Source organism: Carassius auratus, chromosome 14 (genome assembly GCF_003368295.1).
Source record: "Carassius auratus strain Wakin chromosome 14, ASM336829v1, whole genome shotgun sequence".
NCBI classification, from domain to species: Eukaryota; Metazoa; Chordata; class Actinopteri; order Cypriniformes; family Cyprinidae; genus Carassius; species Carassius auratus.
The window spans coordinates 3,525,027-3,542,202 of NC_039256.1; the positions used below are offsets into that span (position 1 = coordinate 3,525,027).

The window sequence follows — 17,176 nt, forward strand, 5'->3', positions numbered from 1 at the left end:
CGCCTGCAGAGAAAAGGCCTGAAGGCCAAATTGTCCAAGTGTGCCTTCTTTCAAAAGAAAGTCCATTATTTAGGGCATGTCATCTCTTCTGAGGGCGTTTCTACTGACCAAAGTAAAGTGGATGCAGTTGCACAATGGCCTCGGCCTATTAATGTTTCGGGTTGCGCTCCTTTTTGGGGTTCGCTAGCTACTACTGGCACTTTGTGGAGGGGTTTGCCAAATTGGCTGCCCCTCTTCATGGGTTGGTGGGTCAGCTGGCAAACCCAAAACATGTAAAGCGCAGTGCTCAGGAGTTTGCTGAAGCCTGGTCGGCAGAATATCAGTGTGGCTTTGAGGGGTTGAAGGGTAAATTGACCACAGCCCCAGTGCTTGCCTATGCTGACTTCTCACTACCGTTTATTTTAGAGGTAGATGCTAGTCATGGGGGACTAGGGGCTGTCCTTTCACAGGAGCAGCAAGGTAGGGTGCGCCCTATAGCGTATGGCAGTCGCATTCTTAGGCCCACTGAGCGCAATAAATCTAACTACAGTTTTTTGAAACTAGAGTTTTTAGCGCTCAAGTGGGCCATGACTGAAAAATTTAGGGAGTACTTGCTGGGCCATAAATGTGTGGTATTTACCTATAACAACCCCCTTAGCTACCTGACTTCCACAAAGTTGGGCGCCATGGAACAGCGTTGGGCTGCCCAAGTGGCAGCGTTTGACTTTGAGGTCAAATATAGGTCGGGGAAAAGCAATCGTAATGCTGATGCCTTGTCATGACAAAACTTTTTGGGTACAGGAATGGTGCAAGAGTTGTGTCCAGGTGTGGTTGTTCCTGTGGCGTTACAGCAAGCTGCCCAAGTTGAACAGGTGGCCCAGGTAAATCATTTCCTTGTTCCTCAATCAGTGACATGGGTGCTCAGCAGGTAATGGACTCTGTCATTGGGGAGTTGCTGGTGTTTTGGAGGCGCAAGTTGCCCCCAACTCCTGAAGAGCGTAAGAAACTCTCAAAGTATGTAGTTACTCTACTTCGGCAGTGGGACTGCCTGGTCGAGACTGATGGTGTGCTCTATCGGCGTGTGTTTCGCCCAGACGGTGGTGAGGAGGTCTTCCAGGTGTTATTGCCCGCAGTCATGAAACGCGAAGTCTTGACCCAGCTTCACCAACAGCATGGGCATCAGGGGGTGGAGCGTACGTACCATCTCGTGCGGCAGCTTTGCTACTGGCCTGGGATGTCTGTGGACATTGCCCGCTGGTGCCAGGAGTGCGAGCGGTGCCAGTGTGCTAAAGGTGTCCCCACTGCCCTCGGTAGCTTTATGGGACACTTGTTAGCTGCCCGTCCTAATGAAGTTTTGTCTTTGGACTTCACTGTGCTAGAGCTCTCAAGGTCCGGGCTTGCGAACGTGTTAGTCATGACTGATATTTTTACTAAATACACCTTGGCCATACCGACTAGAGACCAACGGGCAGAGACCGTAGCTTAGGTTCTGGTGGTAGAGTGGTTTTGCAAATTTGGCGTGCCAGGTCTTGTCCACTCTGCATCCAGCAACTTTGCAGTTTGAATGGGGTTGAGAAGTCACGGACCACCCCATATCACCCGGCTGGAACGCTTCAATAGGACGTTGCATGACTTGTTGCGTACCTTGCCGCTTGCTAAAAAGGGTGACTGGCCGCTCTGTCTCCCCCAGGTACTCTTCGCTTATAACACCACCCCTCATCAGTCAACTGGGGAATCTCCGCACTTTCAAGAGCCATTTGCTGGCATTGTTCATAGATGGATTCTGGAGCAGCAGGGTCGGTTGCAAGTTGCTTTCAAGGATGCCCAGGAACGGTTGGGTTCCGCAGCCGATAGACGAAAGGCCCGGCATGACCTGCAGGTAAAGGAAGCACCACTTGAGGAGGGTCAGCTGGTATACCTCCGTGATCATAGTGTGAGGGGTAGACACAAAATCCAGGACCTGTGGAGCTCAGTGGTGTACCAGGTCCTTAGAGTGTCTAAAGGGGGTGGGCCGGTATACACCATTGCTCCCACCACAGACTTGAGTAAAGTAAAGCATGTGCACCGATCTCTGCTGAAGGCCTTGATCGGCCAGGATCTATCTCCTGAATTATCTGCCCCTGTGGCCATTGAACCTCTGCACCCCCTGGAGGAGGAGCATGATTATGAGGAGGATTTGTTTGTCTTAGCGCCAGAGACACCACAAGATAGAGGTGGGTTGCGGTTACAGGATGCTGTTGTTCCTTCTGTCCCTCAGACATCTGGTGGTGCGCTATATATAGAAGCCTGTAGATTAACAGATGGTCCGGAGGTTGAGGTGGGTTCACAGCTGGTTGTATTGCCTCCAAATTCATTGGGGGTGGTTGAGAGTGGAGTGAGAAGAACTGGAAGGAGAATTGCAGGTCACCACTCTAACATGCACCACCTCCCTCGAGCAGTAGGTGCTGGTTCAGTGTCTCGTATAGTTGGTAGTACAGTTGGTACCTTGTTTCGGCCTTGGAACTGAGTTCTGAAGGGGGCTGCAGTTTAGATCACCGTCGGGGCGACGTTGCAGAAACTAGGGGTGGAATGTAATGAGATTAGGTGATTGACAGCCGGATTTGCCTATCAGCGATCAGTATCCGTAATATAAGGGCTGATTTGTTGTTGGCCGTGGTGCGTCACGTCCGATTTTCCCCCTTTGTGCCTGTGTTTACGGTGGTTACAGGTAAGCGTGCTGTGCTGTAACGGGATGTAATCTGAAAACTGGTGGGCTGTTAAAGCATTTTTTTTTGTAAACTTCTAGTGTCGTTTTGTCCGGGTGTCGGCGTGTTTTCAGCGCTGCTTTAGTGGATGTAGTGACTGGTTGCCTCTCAGGTATGTGTGTGTCCATGTGCATCTGTATGAACGCATATTGTACTACCGTTGTTGTGCTGTTGATGCTGCCACATGCTGTCTAGGTATGGTTTCCTCTACCCCATAGTTGTCGGTGGGCTGATTAATAGACCTGTGCCTGTATATTTTCTATTTGGGGTGATACCTCGACGGTAAGTGTTTTAAATGTAATTATAATTCGTGAAGGGCAAGTATCATTATTAGTAACGTCTCTCTTTGTGTTTGCTATAGGGTTCTCCCTCTCGTTCACTCTCTTTTCATCCCGTTCTAATTTAAATTGTATCGGATCTGCTGCGTTGCTGCTGTCTTCCGCTTTGTGCTGTGGACCCTTTGCTTACATTCCTGCAAGGGGACTGTTTGTCTGGTTCCGATTGGGTGTAGTGACCGCTTTCTGTTTGTGTGTCAGCAGGGAGAATATGACGATCTTGTTTTATTGAGAGAAGATAATTGTTTTGTTTCTTTTCTTTTTGATTTTGTTTTCGTTTACTGTTTATACTTGTGGTTATATTGTGTTGTCTATTTTGTACATTATTTTTTTCTTAACGCAACTTGATTTGCTTCCTGTCTGACTTCAAGTTGCTTTGTAATTTCCTTTGAACTTATTTGATTCTTCTAATGTTTTTCTTTATTTTGTGGAGCTAATTGTGATTTTGTTAACTTATTTTTGCTTGTCTGCAGGAGCTGGGGGTCCCACTGGTGAACGGATCTTCCCTCTTGTGGTGGTGGTTCTTCATTGCGTGCGGTGTATCACTTCAAGTGTGTGGGAGTGTGATCTGAGTGCACTTTGGTGTGTGTGTGTGAAGTGTGCTCTTGTAAAACCAGACTCCATTTCTGTTCCTGCCGATGGGAGCCTCAGCCCTGCTGATATTTACTTTATTTGGTTTTCATATTTAAATTTAATTTTCCGTTATTGCCCACATTCATTTTTGTAATTGTTTTTCTCCATTTAAAGGGGTGTCTCCTGCCTACCGACATTTTAGTGTCTCTTTTAAAAACCATTCTTGCATTAATAAACATTTGTATTTTGATACTCCACCCACGTCTCCTGCTTACTTCCATGAGGGAACCGAACCTGTGTGCTTAATGCACTCCATTTTTGGGTTTTGAGTATTGTTCCCTAGAGTTTAATTCTAGGGTGGCGTAGTCGGATTTCTTTATTGGTAAAAGGTTGGTTTCACAATTGTACTGCTCCGTCACACACTGCAAGGTTGTTGTCTAGCATCTTCAGTAAACAAGCTACAGGTATTCCAAAATGCAGCAGCTAGAGTCCTTACCAGGTCAAGAAAATGTGATCATATTACCCCAATTCTACAGTCTCTGTACTGTCTACCTATTAAGTTCCGTATCAGTTACAAAATATTATTCATCACCTATTAGGTCCTAAATGGTTTAGCTCCTGTGTACCTAACTAGTCTTCTACCACGTTACAATCCATCACGCTCCCTGAGGTCACAAAACACTGGATTTTGGTAGTTCCTAGGATAGCAAAGTACAAAGTCCTAGATATTTCGGTTTCTCCTTTAGTGGACATTGGCTGGCACTCATCTATCACGGCCCTTGTTTTGATTTCAGCAAATCAGTTCAAGCCAAGGCTGACACCTTGATTTATATTCATGAATCCAGCAGCTCATCAATCTAAGTGCCCTTTATATTGTTAGTATAGTAGTATTAGTAGTAGTAGTATTATCTTTAATAACAATTACTATGATTTATTTAGTATCATCTATTTTTTTTACATAAACCCTAAATGCCCAACAATATATTAAGCATCACCACCGGTCCTAAATTCTGTTACAATTACAAATATGCATTCATAGATGGTTACCAAGTTTTAGATCTAATCACCCAAGTTCTATCATGAAATAGTGCTTAATTATCATATTATCATAATATAATGCTTTACTGACTGATTAAGAAGCTAAAATTTAGGAATCTGTGCCATTTTACAAATAAAAGCTGTTTTGGTGAAACACACACATACACACACACACACACACACACACACATATATATACATATATATTCAAAATTCAACATTCAATTGGTTATGAATGTTATATGTTTGTGCTCAAATAAGACGTGAAGGTCACACTTTATTTTAGGGTCCAGTTCTCACTATTAAATAACCATTAACTATGACTTTTGCCTCAATTAACTCCTTATTTGCTGCTTATTAATAGTTTATAAGGTAGTTGTTAAGTTTAGGGTATTGGGTAGGATTATGGATGTCATGCATTATATGTAATTTATAAGCACTAATAAACAGCCAATATGTTAATAATAGGCATGCTAATAAGCAACTACTTATTAGTGTGAATTGGGCCCTATACTGAAGACATGACCAAAAGATTGTTTGTGAAAAGGTGCTTTTAATACTATTAAAATAGGTGGGGTATTTTAAGCTCTTCATGACTTGAATAATACCAGAAACCAGCTGAGGAAAGATCAACAAAAATGAAAGTCAGCTATTAAACTCATAAATCTATTGTCTGCTTATTTTTGATTAATCTATTAAATGATTGAGTTGAATATATAGTGTATTAAAGGTACAGGTTGTAGGGGCGCACTACCAAAACAATAACAATCGTGTGGTATGATGACGCTAAGAAGGAGCGTGGAATGATGGGATTCATTGTCTTCTATCCAACAAGTGACAGCCATCAATCAGATGGAAAGATAAATCATGGATTTAACGCGAGATCAATGTTTGCATGAGTAGATTACATACAAAGTTAAAGCAAAGACGCGATCGGACTATGGATCAGACACGTCCTCGCGTGGCCCCGCGTTTGGCGTTTATGCCCCATTATACTAATCTTGTTGATCGTTATAATAGCATACGTTTTCTGTAAAGATACGAATCAAAACAAATTACCTGTTGCGCAAAACACATGCGAGATCGGCATCTCTTTCTAGTTGAGGTTTTTACGTCAGTAAAGGCTGTAACAAAGGGTCACTAAAGTCAATGACAGGCGACTGCACTGCCCCGTGTCACTGTTTAGAATGGGAATTTTCTCATGATTTACAAGTAAATTAAAACATTAGAGATATTGTTAGTAATCAGCTGGACAAAAGCTGCCTAGTGGTTTTTGGATATTTTACTGCAAATATCTTGTAAATTGTACCTTTATTTTATTTTTTTTCTATAGAATGTCATGAGGGTTTGCAGACAGGATGTTATGAAAGTTTCATTTGATTATCTGTGAAATAAATTTTGTTTTCAGTGAATACAGACAAGATATTAACTTGATAATCTACACATAATCACTCAGTAGAAATCCATGAAAAATCACATACTGAGAATGTAAAAGAAAACAGGCTGAAAGGAAAGATATCTGACTAAACTCTAAACACTTAATGCTACATAAGAAAAAAAGAAAGAAAGAAAGAAGGAAAGAGAAAGCAAGAAAGAAATTAACAACGTATGTTTTAAGGGCAACTAAAAACATTATAGATAATGTTATAGTAATTGTAGATTTGACTCCAGACATTAATTACAGATGTAATTACAGGAATGTGGTTTTTAAATCAAAGTACAATGTAAAAACATATGTGTACACAGTTAGTGCGCTGTTCAAATTATTGATATAAAAGTAAGTACATTATAGTTAAAGACTAGATAAAAACAATAGTAGAGCAAAAACAACATCTCTCTTTTTTTTCATCACGAGCACAGATCAGGCAACACTATGAGATAAATAGCAGAAGTAAGAATGAAAAAAAAGCAGAAAACTGTTCACACCCTCACAGGAAACAAATAAATGAGTCAGTGTGAGAAGACAGAAACAGAAAGTACATCGCCTGAGATCAAGGATCATTTTTTAAAATAAATATAAAAAAAATCTAAACTGTTTCAAAGATGAGGTGCTTCCAAAGCAAGAGGCTAGAGTGATGTATAAATGGTGATTTTATCTGAGGAAACGTTATCTGCTTTGGGTTGAGAGCACATGTTGACGTGTGTTCCTGTCAGAGACAACTTCATTTATACGGTAAGATCTTCTTTTCATACACTTTTCATTTGGTGCAGGTCAGACCATTACAGTATAGTCAAGTGTTAAAGCTTGTTAGCTTAGAAAGACCTAACACTAAACCTTAACTAAAACTAATGCTAGCAGATTCTTCTGAGCAGAGTGGGATAGGAGTGTGATGGGTTGACATGCATTGGCATCATTTTTACATGCTTTCAAAACTCAATAAGGCTAAACATGTTCCTCTGCATTCTATAGTCTGTCAGAAAGATTGATTACAGTGACGCTTATGCTCTTGTAACACAGACTCGCACATGTGTACATGAACAGTGCAAATTGAGTTGGAAATTGAGTTGAATCTAAAGACAGCCTTAAATCACAATGCTAAATAGTATTCATATTATTAATACTACTACAAATGTGTCTAATAAAAGATGAATTAGAATAAAAGTATTCAGTAGATTTAGTCAACAGTTGGAGGCTGAAAGGCCTGGGTTGTGCTCAGATTCTTGGTGAAGGGTAAACACTTATCTTCTTCAGTCCATTACTTTACAGCCAACCAGGAATTTGTTTTTTTCCTCAATGCAACTTCTACTCTGTTAACCTTTATGTTCCTGGAAAGTTATTTTTAAAACAGTTCATTAAAAAATATTTTTATCAGTCTGTTTCCTTTCTTACTTAAATCTAAAGATTTACCTTTCATATTATGTATAACTTTTTACAACCATCATCATCTTCATCATTATTATTATTGTATTTTTTTTTATTAACTGATTCACTAATTATAATATTGGTGCATCTAGACTTTACAGAATATAATTTGGTTATGTGCGTTGTTAAGTGTGTTTGTAGGATTTCAACATCTAATAATTTATACAGTTTGAAAAAGTGACATCAATCATGATGCATTCAAGTGGGATGGCTTGTTTCTGTGAAACACACAGTGCAGTAACACAGTGCACACGTATGAATATGGAAAGTCCCTTACTGAGAAAAATGACGGTCTCATGGTGAACAGTGCACAAAACCCACAAACTGACATCAAAGAGGAAAATGGCTGCATGTTCATCATACGGAAATGTGGCCAGTATCTTGTTTCAGTTGTGAGGGGGAATGGGTTACAGCTAGTGTGTGAGAGGTGGAAGACAAAGATGCAAACAGCACTCTTATCTCATTCCTCTCCAAAAACACAAGCCACACATTGTGAATCAGTAGGTCAGAAATGCAGTTTCCATGTTCGGGATTCACTGATAGTTGTCCATGTGCTCAGTACGGGATGCAGGCTGACATGTCCTCAGGTCTCCTCACAGCGAGTCGAGACAGTGAGCAAGGGAATCCATCAAAAACTGTTTTTCATTGTCGAGAAAGTGTGTGTGTGTGTGTGTGGCGGGGGGCGGGGGGCGAGGGCGGGGGGTTGTTTTTGTTTATTTTTTTTCTGGGTCCAGATTTCAGGAGTATATATTTGTTGGGAATATACATATATTAAATTGATACTACACCCCAAAATAAAAATGTTGTTTTTAAATTTTAATCACCATGTCATTCCTAACCTGTAAACGCTTAGTTCGTCTATGGAACAAAATTAAAGATATTTTGTCTTCTCTGTGTCTCTCTGAATCACTGTAGTGCCATTAAATTAATACGGAGAGACACAGAGGAGACAAATTGTTGCACAAAGTCTTTATTTTAGTTTTATTCGTGTACAAAAAAATATTGTTGTTGCTTCATAAAATTACAGTTGAACCACTGTTGGCAGATTGAATATTCTGACGATGTCTTTCATACTTTTCTGCAGAGATGTATAAAGTACTAGAGACCCATACTTGAGTAAAAGTACAAGTGCTCTATAAAAAAAGTGACTTGAGTAGAAGTAGAAGTGCTCTTTAAGCACCACACTTAAGTAGAAGTACTAAAGTATTCAAGTACAAAAGTACAAGTATTGTGTTATGTAGTTACTAAAGAATGTAGTCAAAAGTTTGAACATATTGTTTTTACTATTTCAAATGATTAACCTAAAGAACAATCACAATTCCTTTGACTGTAACTTTTTGTAAACCAAAAACGGTTACAGGGTTAGTTCGCCCAATTTGCAAAATTATATCATTAATAACTCACCCTCATGTCGTTCCAAACCCGTGAGACCTCTGTTCATCATCAGAACACAGTTTAAGATATTTTAGATTTAGTCCGAGAGCTCTCAGTCCCTCCATTGAAGCTGTGTGTACGGTATACTGTCCATGTCCAGAAAGGTAAGAAAAACATCATCAAAGTAGTCCATGGGACATCAGAGGGTCAGTTAGAATTTTTTGAAGCATCAAAAATAAATTTTGGTCCAAAAATAGCAAAAACTACGACTTTATTCAGCATTGTCTTCTCTTCCGTGTCTGTTGTGAGAGAGTTCAAAACAAAGCAGTTTTTGATATCCGTTTCGTGAACGAATCATTCGATGTTACCGGATCTTCTTGAACCAGTTCACCAAATCGAGCTGAATCGTTTTAAATGGTTCGCGTCTCCAATACGCATTAATCCACAGATGAATTAAGATGTTAACTTGTTTAATGTGGCTGACACTCCCTCTGGGTTAAAACAAACCAATATCCCGGAGTAATTCATTGACTCAAACAGTACACTGACTGAACTGCTGTGAAGAGAGAATTGAAGACGAACACGGAGCCGAGCCAGATAATGACTCGTTCACGAGTCAAGAACCGTTTCTGTCAGACGCGTCAGTTTCGTGAACCGAGGAGCTGATGATACTGCGCATGTGTGATTCAGCGTGAAGCAAACCGACACATAGAGCGTCTGAACCGAACTGATTCTTTTGGTGATTGATTCTGAACTGATTCTGTGCTAATGTTATGAGCCCAGGTAAACCGAAGACTTGCAGTCAACGCCAATGACGCCATTACGTCGAGCGCAAAAGAACCGGTGAACTGTTTTCTTCAACTGGTTTATTGAATCGAACTGTCCGAAAGAACTACTGGTGATCCGAAAATCGATGCAACCGGTTCTTGACTCGCTAACGAGTCATTATCTGGTTCGGCTCGGTGTTCATCTCTCTCTTCACAGTAGTTCAGTCAGCACGCGCAGTCTTCGCTCAGTGATGTGCCAGCTTCATCAAACCTGCCATCTACAGTTTTGGCAGTGGTAATGTGGGTTTGTAATGGAGTGATTCGTAACATTTTTCTAATTGTAACGAGTAACAATTGCAGCACATAAAAAAATATCGGAGTAAAAGTATTAAACTCAGCGAAAATATGTACTGAAGTAAAAGTAATAAAAATAAAATAATACTCTAGTAAAGTACAGATACCGCCTTTTAGTACTTAAGTACAGTAGTGAAGTAGTTCTACTTCGTTACTATACATCTCTGCTTTTCTGAACTTGGATAGTGTGTTTTACTTGGCAGTCTATGGGACAGTCACAAGCCTCCCAGTTTTCATCCAAAATATCTTAAACTGTGTTCCAAAGATGAACAAAGCGGGTTTGGAACGACATGGGGTAAGTGAATATTGACAAAATTCCATTTTGGAGTGGAGTATCCCTTTAAATATGAATAATTTGTGTGTGTGTTTCAGGAATCATACCTTCAGTTCCTGAAGCCACTATATTTTTTATCATTCATTTGAAACAAATCTATAATTTATATAAGGAATAATTGACATCAAGCTATAGAATTATTAGAAAAATACTACACACCCAGGGTGATGATGTGCTTATGAGTGAAATTTATATGTCTTAGCTATATCTGTATTCACTGAACAATACCGGAAGCACTTGTGACGTGGAGAGGTTTTAATAAGGAGAAAGTAGAACAGAAAAAAAAATCAAGTACATCGGTAAAACACACAGCAATATATATAAAGTTCTACTTTCTGATTATTTTTGACACCTCCTTTATTTTCCCTTGTTGATTTGGTGAAGTTGCATCAGAACATCTATACAACACATGGTTATTCATATGAATCACTGTAAAAATGTACGCTTTAATTAGAATTGTAACAACTGCATATGTAAATGCATTCTGTAATTATTAACAGATAATTGGAACAGTGCTTATTTTAATGACTGTTTTCTGATGTCATCCTGATTTCTGTAAACCAGCCTTTTAATGAATCATAACACCTCACTGATACCCCTTTTAGCTTTTAGATTGGTATTTTATTTGTTTGAAGCCTTTTAATGATCTTCTGAAAACGTAGCTTTGTTAAGTAAAGTCAAGTCACCTTTATTTATATAGCGATTTAAACAAAATACATTCCGTCAAAGCAACTGAACAACATTCATTAGGAAAACAGTGTGTTAATAAAGCAAAATGATAGTTAAAGGCAGTTCATCATTGAATTCAGCGATGTCATCTCTGTTCAGTTTAAATAGTGTCTGTGCATTTATTTGCAATCAAGTCAACGATATCGCTGTAGATGAAGTGACCCCAACTAAGCAAGCCAAAGCATTTTGACCTGGTTTTGGTGTGTTTACTAAGCATGCAGAACAACCACCCAATAAAGCATTACAATAATCTAACCTTGAGGTCATAAATGCATGGATTAACGTTACCTCACTGACACGTCATGGTAGGCTCAAATACAAAACATGTTGATTGCGCTGTTCCATACTCACGATCCATTTACTGCAATGTTACCGTTTTATCAGTCAAAATACCCATGTAGTGTTTTACCTGGTGTAACTTTCAAGATTCAAGATTTTTATTTGTCACATACATGATTATATAGAGCATATTAAATGTGAATCAGGTCCACATCATGGACAGCGAAATTATTAAAGAATACAACACAGATGATATATATATATATATATATATATATATATATATATATATATATATATATATATATATATATATATATATATATATTTATAGGAATGGAAGAATAAAAGTAAATAATAATTTATAAGAATAAAATATAAAAAAGATGTATAATGTAGAATTAAGTATAGAAAAGAACATAATGTATATGAAAGTATACTGTAGTATACTGTAAATATTAAGATATACAGGAATATAGAAGAGGCGAATGTGTAAACAGCTTGTGACACCGTCAATATGTCAATATGAGGTCGAGAATGATGAATATATGACTGATTATTAAGTGGAGGTGTGTTGATGTTAAGAGGCTTGTTTTGAGTTTAGGAGCCTGATGGCCTGGGGGAAGAAACTCCTCCTAAGTCTCTCAATTTTTGCCATCAGGCTACGGAAGCCCTTACTAGATGGCAGCAAAGCGAAAAGACAGTTACTGGGGTGGATGGAGTTCTTGATGATTTTAACAGCTATGCTTTTGCAGCGTTTGAGTTAGATGTCCTGCAGAGAGAGGAGAGCAGACCTTGAGATGCGCTCAGCTAAGCGCACGACTCTCTGCAGGGCTTTGCAGTCCTGATTGGAGCTGTTCCTATACCACTCCCAGTACAACTATTAAAAATAGGGGTGCTCCGATCACGATCGGCCGATCGTTAAAGCGCATCTCATCAGTAAAGCCGGTTATCTAATCAGCGGTTAATTCCATCAGGTGTGTGATTTCACATCGAGCAGCTGTTACTACACAGAGGCATTGTTAATAGAGAAGATGCGCAAATCCAGTTCATTTTCAGCGTTTTTTGGCGCATCTTCTCAGTTAACAACGGCTCTGTGTAGTAACAGCTGCTCTATGTGAAATCACGCACCTGATGGAATTAACGGCTGATTAGAAAACCGGCTTTACTGACGAGATGCGCATTAACGATCGGCTGATCGTGATCGGAGCACCCCTAATTAAAAACTATGACATGTGAATGTCAGTTGACTGAATGAAAATTAAAACACCTTGCGAGCTCAACCACTGTTCCCAAATAGGATAAAAGTCCTTCCTTAACCACAAACCTTTATGCTGCTTGTAAACGCTGTCCTCTGTTGTCAGAGAAAACATTAGCAAAAAAAAATATTGCTGCAATTACTGAATTTGTGGTTTTGAACAATGTGCATGTTTGTGTTCTTATGTAAGGAAGATCCAAATAGAAATGGAAAAATTACATATGTCTAATTTATTTGCGTATGACCCTTCAATCTCTGTCCCCTGCTCGGCTGTCTTTGATCATTTTGAGCTGGTGACTTTTTCCTCTTTAGAGGAGGTTGTTGGTCATTTGAAGCCCTTGGGTTCTCCAAATGATGCTGTCCCCCCTCGACTATTTAAGGAGGTTTTCCCCACTGTAGGACCATCTGCTGTAGCAGATATAAATAGTAATCTGACCTCGGGTGTGGTCCCTACAATTTAAAAACATACAGTAGTTCAACCTCTTATTAAAAAACATGCTCTAGATCCGTCAGTTCTTGCTAATTTCAGGCCTATTTCCAAATTGCCTTTCCTTTCAAAAATCCTGGAGAAGATTGTGTACAGTCAATTATTGGCCTTTTTGGAAGAACATAATATACTAGAGGTTTTCCAGTCCGGTTTTAAGACCTTGCAAAGCACCAAATCTGCTTTTTTAAGAGTTTTTAATGATATCTTTTTAGCTACTGACTCTGGTGACTGTGTTATCCTTGTGCTTTTAGATCTAACTGCTGCATTTGACACAGTGGATCATGCAATATTGAGTTCATGTTTAAGGCAGTGGGTGGGCATCAGTGGCATAGCACTGGAGTGGTTTAGGTCATACTTAGCGGATCAAACTTTTTGTGTTAGCTTAGGTGACTCTGTATCCTCCTCTGCTCCTCTCTTGTGTGGGGTCCCACAGGGCTCAGTCCTCGGCCCTCTACTTTTCTCTCTGTATTTGCTTCCACTTGGTTCCATACTTAGAAAGTATGGCATTTCATTCCACTGTTATGCAGATGACAGTCAGATTTATGTACCTCTTAAAAAAGAAAAATGATAACTCTGTTGGACAACTACTCAATTGTCTCGACGACATAAAGGCCTGGATGGCTCTGAACTTTTAAAATTGTAATGATAAAAAAACAGAAGTGATGGTTTTTGGAGTCACCACTGGGACCCCACCTGTACACCTGGGCTCCTTAGCACCCTATATTAAACCTAGTATCACAAACCTAGGAGTTAAAGTGGACCCTGAGCTTAAATTTGACAGTCAGATCAAAGCTGTTGTCAAATCAAGCTTTTTTCATTTAAGGCAGCTGGCCAAAATAAAGCCAATTCTGTCAAGACTACATTTTGAAACTGTAATCCACGCCTTTGTAACTACACGGTTGGACTACTGTAACTCACTATATGTGGGGGTTAGTGAGTCCTCCATCACCCATCTCCATGATACAAAATGCAGCAGCACGTCTTTTAACAGGCACATGTAAACATGAGCACATTTCCCCTATTTTAGCTTCATTACACTGGCTGCCTATTCAATTTAGGATCCATTAAAAAATTATGTTATTTGCTTTTAAATCACTAAATGGTCTTGCTCCGCCATACCTCTCTGAGCTTTTACACTCTTACCTATGAATCAAATAGGTTGGACTCAGTAAAGACATTGATGAACAGTGTTGGGGGTAACACATTACAAGTAACACGAGTTACGTAATCAGATTACTTTTTTCAAGTAACTAGTAAAGTAACACCTTCTATTTTAATTTACAAGAAAATATCGGAGCTAATTAAAAAAAAAAAATTCCCATTTATGGACTGACAAGTCTCCTGTTCCCATATTGGGAGAAATCAGAACTGCAGAAGATTTGTATGCGCATGGTGTGGTTCTAGACTAAATGTGAATGTGCATAAATTCATCCCACTCGCAAAAAATTTACTTTTCCTTCAGCCTGAGATTTATTCATTACACTTTTTGGTGTGAATAGGCTTTTAAATTTGTTATAAATAGAACTTGTATTAAAAACAATCAAGCCTTGCTCATATTTAAAAAGTAACGTCAAAGTACTTTCTATAAAAATAAGTAACATAATTAGTTACTTTAAGGAGTAAAGCAATATTGTAATGCATTACTTTTAAAAGTAACTTTCCCCAACACTGTTGATGAATACATGCATGTCACCTGATCCACAAAAGTCTTGATGCATTAATACAAAAGAAAACACTTGAATTCACAAACATGTCTCCATTCATACAGATCTCTTCACATCAATTATTGCTTGTGTGGTAAGCTACATTTGCAGCATTTGTAAAGTTCACAGATAGCTGTGCATGAGACTAATGAGCCTCATTGAGACTAATGTCCTTCCTCTGTTAGAATGCAATAACGCTTGATTGTGTCTAACTAGAGCATCTCTACTGTCTTTCAGAACAGGACACGACTCTCGTAAGAATGTCAGAAGACCCTGAAGAATCTCTGGGATTTTCTCAAGCATCTTTTAAATAAGTGATTTTTGTGTTTCCTGAGTGCTGAAAGGTGTCTTACGACGTGTGCCATCCCAAAACTTCAGTGTTATGCCAAGTTGAACCTTCGTAGTTAACGGGAGGACTCTCGGACTTGAGTTAAATGAGAAGAAGATGAATGCCAGTCACATCTATTGCAATAACACTACTGCGCACCAAGTAACGTCAATACAAGAATATCAGCATCACATCTATGCCATCTTCTACACTGTGATTCTAGTTCCTGGACTGATTGGCAATGTTCTCGCGCTCTGGGTTTTTTACGCCTACATAAAGGAGACGAAGAAGGCTGTGATATTCATGATTAACCTGGCCGTCGCTGATCTGCTGCAGGTGCTGTCACTACCTCTGCGCATTTACTACTATTTGAACAACTCGTGGCCTTTTGGAGATGTTGCCTGCATGCTCTGTTTCTATCTAAAATACGTCAATATGTATGCCAGCATCTACTTCCTGGCTTGCATCAGTGTGAGACGCTGTCGACTCATTATCCAGCCGCTGCGCACTGGCACCATGAAAAAACAGCAGGACCGGGGTTTGTGTTTAATTGGGTGGTTCATTGTGGGTCTGGGATGCCTTCCATTCCCTCTCCTACGAAAAAACCCGACCCCCAATACAGTATTCTGCTTCTCTGAGCTACCCATGATGCCACTCAGCAAAGAACTAGGAGTGTCCCTTGTGACATTGGCAGAGATCACAGGCTTTCTTCTGCCGCTGGCTGTAGTGGTCACCTGCTCGTGGCTGACCGCTGCCAGTCTGCGGCAGAGGACCTGTGTGCTACAGGACACTGGGGAGAAGCACAAGGCACTCAAGATGGTTTTGAGTTGTGCTGGTGTGTTCCTGGTTTGCTTTGTGCCCTATCACATAACTTTCCCTTTAGACTTCTTGGCCAAATCAAACTGTAATGTCAGTTCTGGTTTTAGGAATGCAGTGCTCCACGCTCATCCAATCACCTTGTGTCTAGCGAGTTTGAACTGCTGTCTGGACCCAGTCATGTACTACTTCACAACTGATGAGTTCAAGCGGCGTCTTTCCAGGCCAGAATTTCACGAAAGTTTGCCATTACAGCACAGAACTTTCTCCACAAATTCTACAGTCTGCACTCTAAAAGAAACGGACTGAACTGGCAGAGACAGCACAAAGAAACTGTTTTAAGCCACAAAACAGAGCTTTTCCTAACATTTTCTTAGGAATTTAATAACAAATCATCATTCTGCTCTTAATGGAATGTGCAGAAATACATTTAATTAAACAAAAACAAGAATGTGAAGAAAATATTCACATATTTAAAATGTTCTACTTGAATGTATGTTAAAATGTAATTTATTGCTGTGATCAAAGCTGAATTTTCAGCAACATTACTCCAGTCTTCAGTTTCACATGATCCTTCATTCTAATATGCTTACTTGCTGCTTATTGCTTATGAAATATTTTGGATTATTACCACAGCTGTGAGCTTCCCATTTTTATGGAAACCAAGTGTGTTGCACATGACCTGCAATTTTGATGGCCTTCTGGTGCCTGGCTGCAGTTTAAGTCATAAACCAAACCCTCTCCATGTGAAATGGCACGTGAGCCAAAATGAGAAGAAAAAAATAATAAAAAAGAAATACATTTCAAATACATTTTTCCAAATGAGGTTTCTGTCATTTTTAGTTATTATAATGCTTTTGTATTTTCAAGTGATCATTTTTCTAATAATTTTTTATTTTTAGTTTGTTATTTAATACTATGAAAAATGGGTTGTGATGTCATGATTGTGAGCTTGTGATTGGGTCTGTGGGATTTTAATAGCCCAGGTCCAGCTCACGATCAGTACTGCGAAAACTCAGGATTCACATGACGTAATTCTATAACAGGAAACACAAAAGAAACAAAAACACAGAATAACGAGAAAATAAACGGAGGGGAAAACACAGAGGTTACGGTTCTGGTCAGGTCTTCTGTCACATAACACTGTGGTGAAGCACGCAGGAGGCACGAGTAAACACGAATGGTCTTTAATCAAGGAAACACAGGAGATAATCC

General features: G+C 39.5%; 1 protein-coding gene across 1 annotated transcript; it reads left to right on the forward strand.

Annotated features, from left to right (window-relative positions):
• The first annotated feature begins 6,614 nt into the window (after nt 1-6,614).
• On the forward strand, nt 6,615-16,773 carry LOC113113445 (probable G-protein coupled receptor 174). The gene is made up of 2 exons (XM_026279628.1): nt 6,615-6,842; nt 15,055-16,773. Exon 2 carries the CDS (start codon nt 15,263-15,265, stop codon nt 16,268-16,270), a length of 1,008 nt encoding a protein of 335 aa, XP_026135413.1. The 5' UTR covers nt 6,615-6,842; nt 15,055-15,262; the 3' UTR covers nt 16,271-16,773.
• The last annotated feature ends 403 nt before the right edge of the window (nt 16,774-17,176 follow it).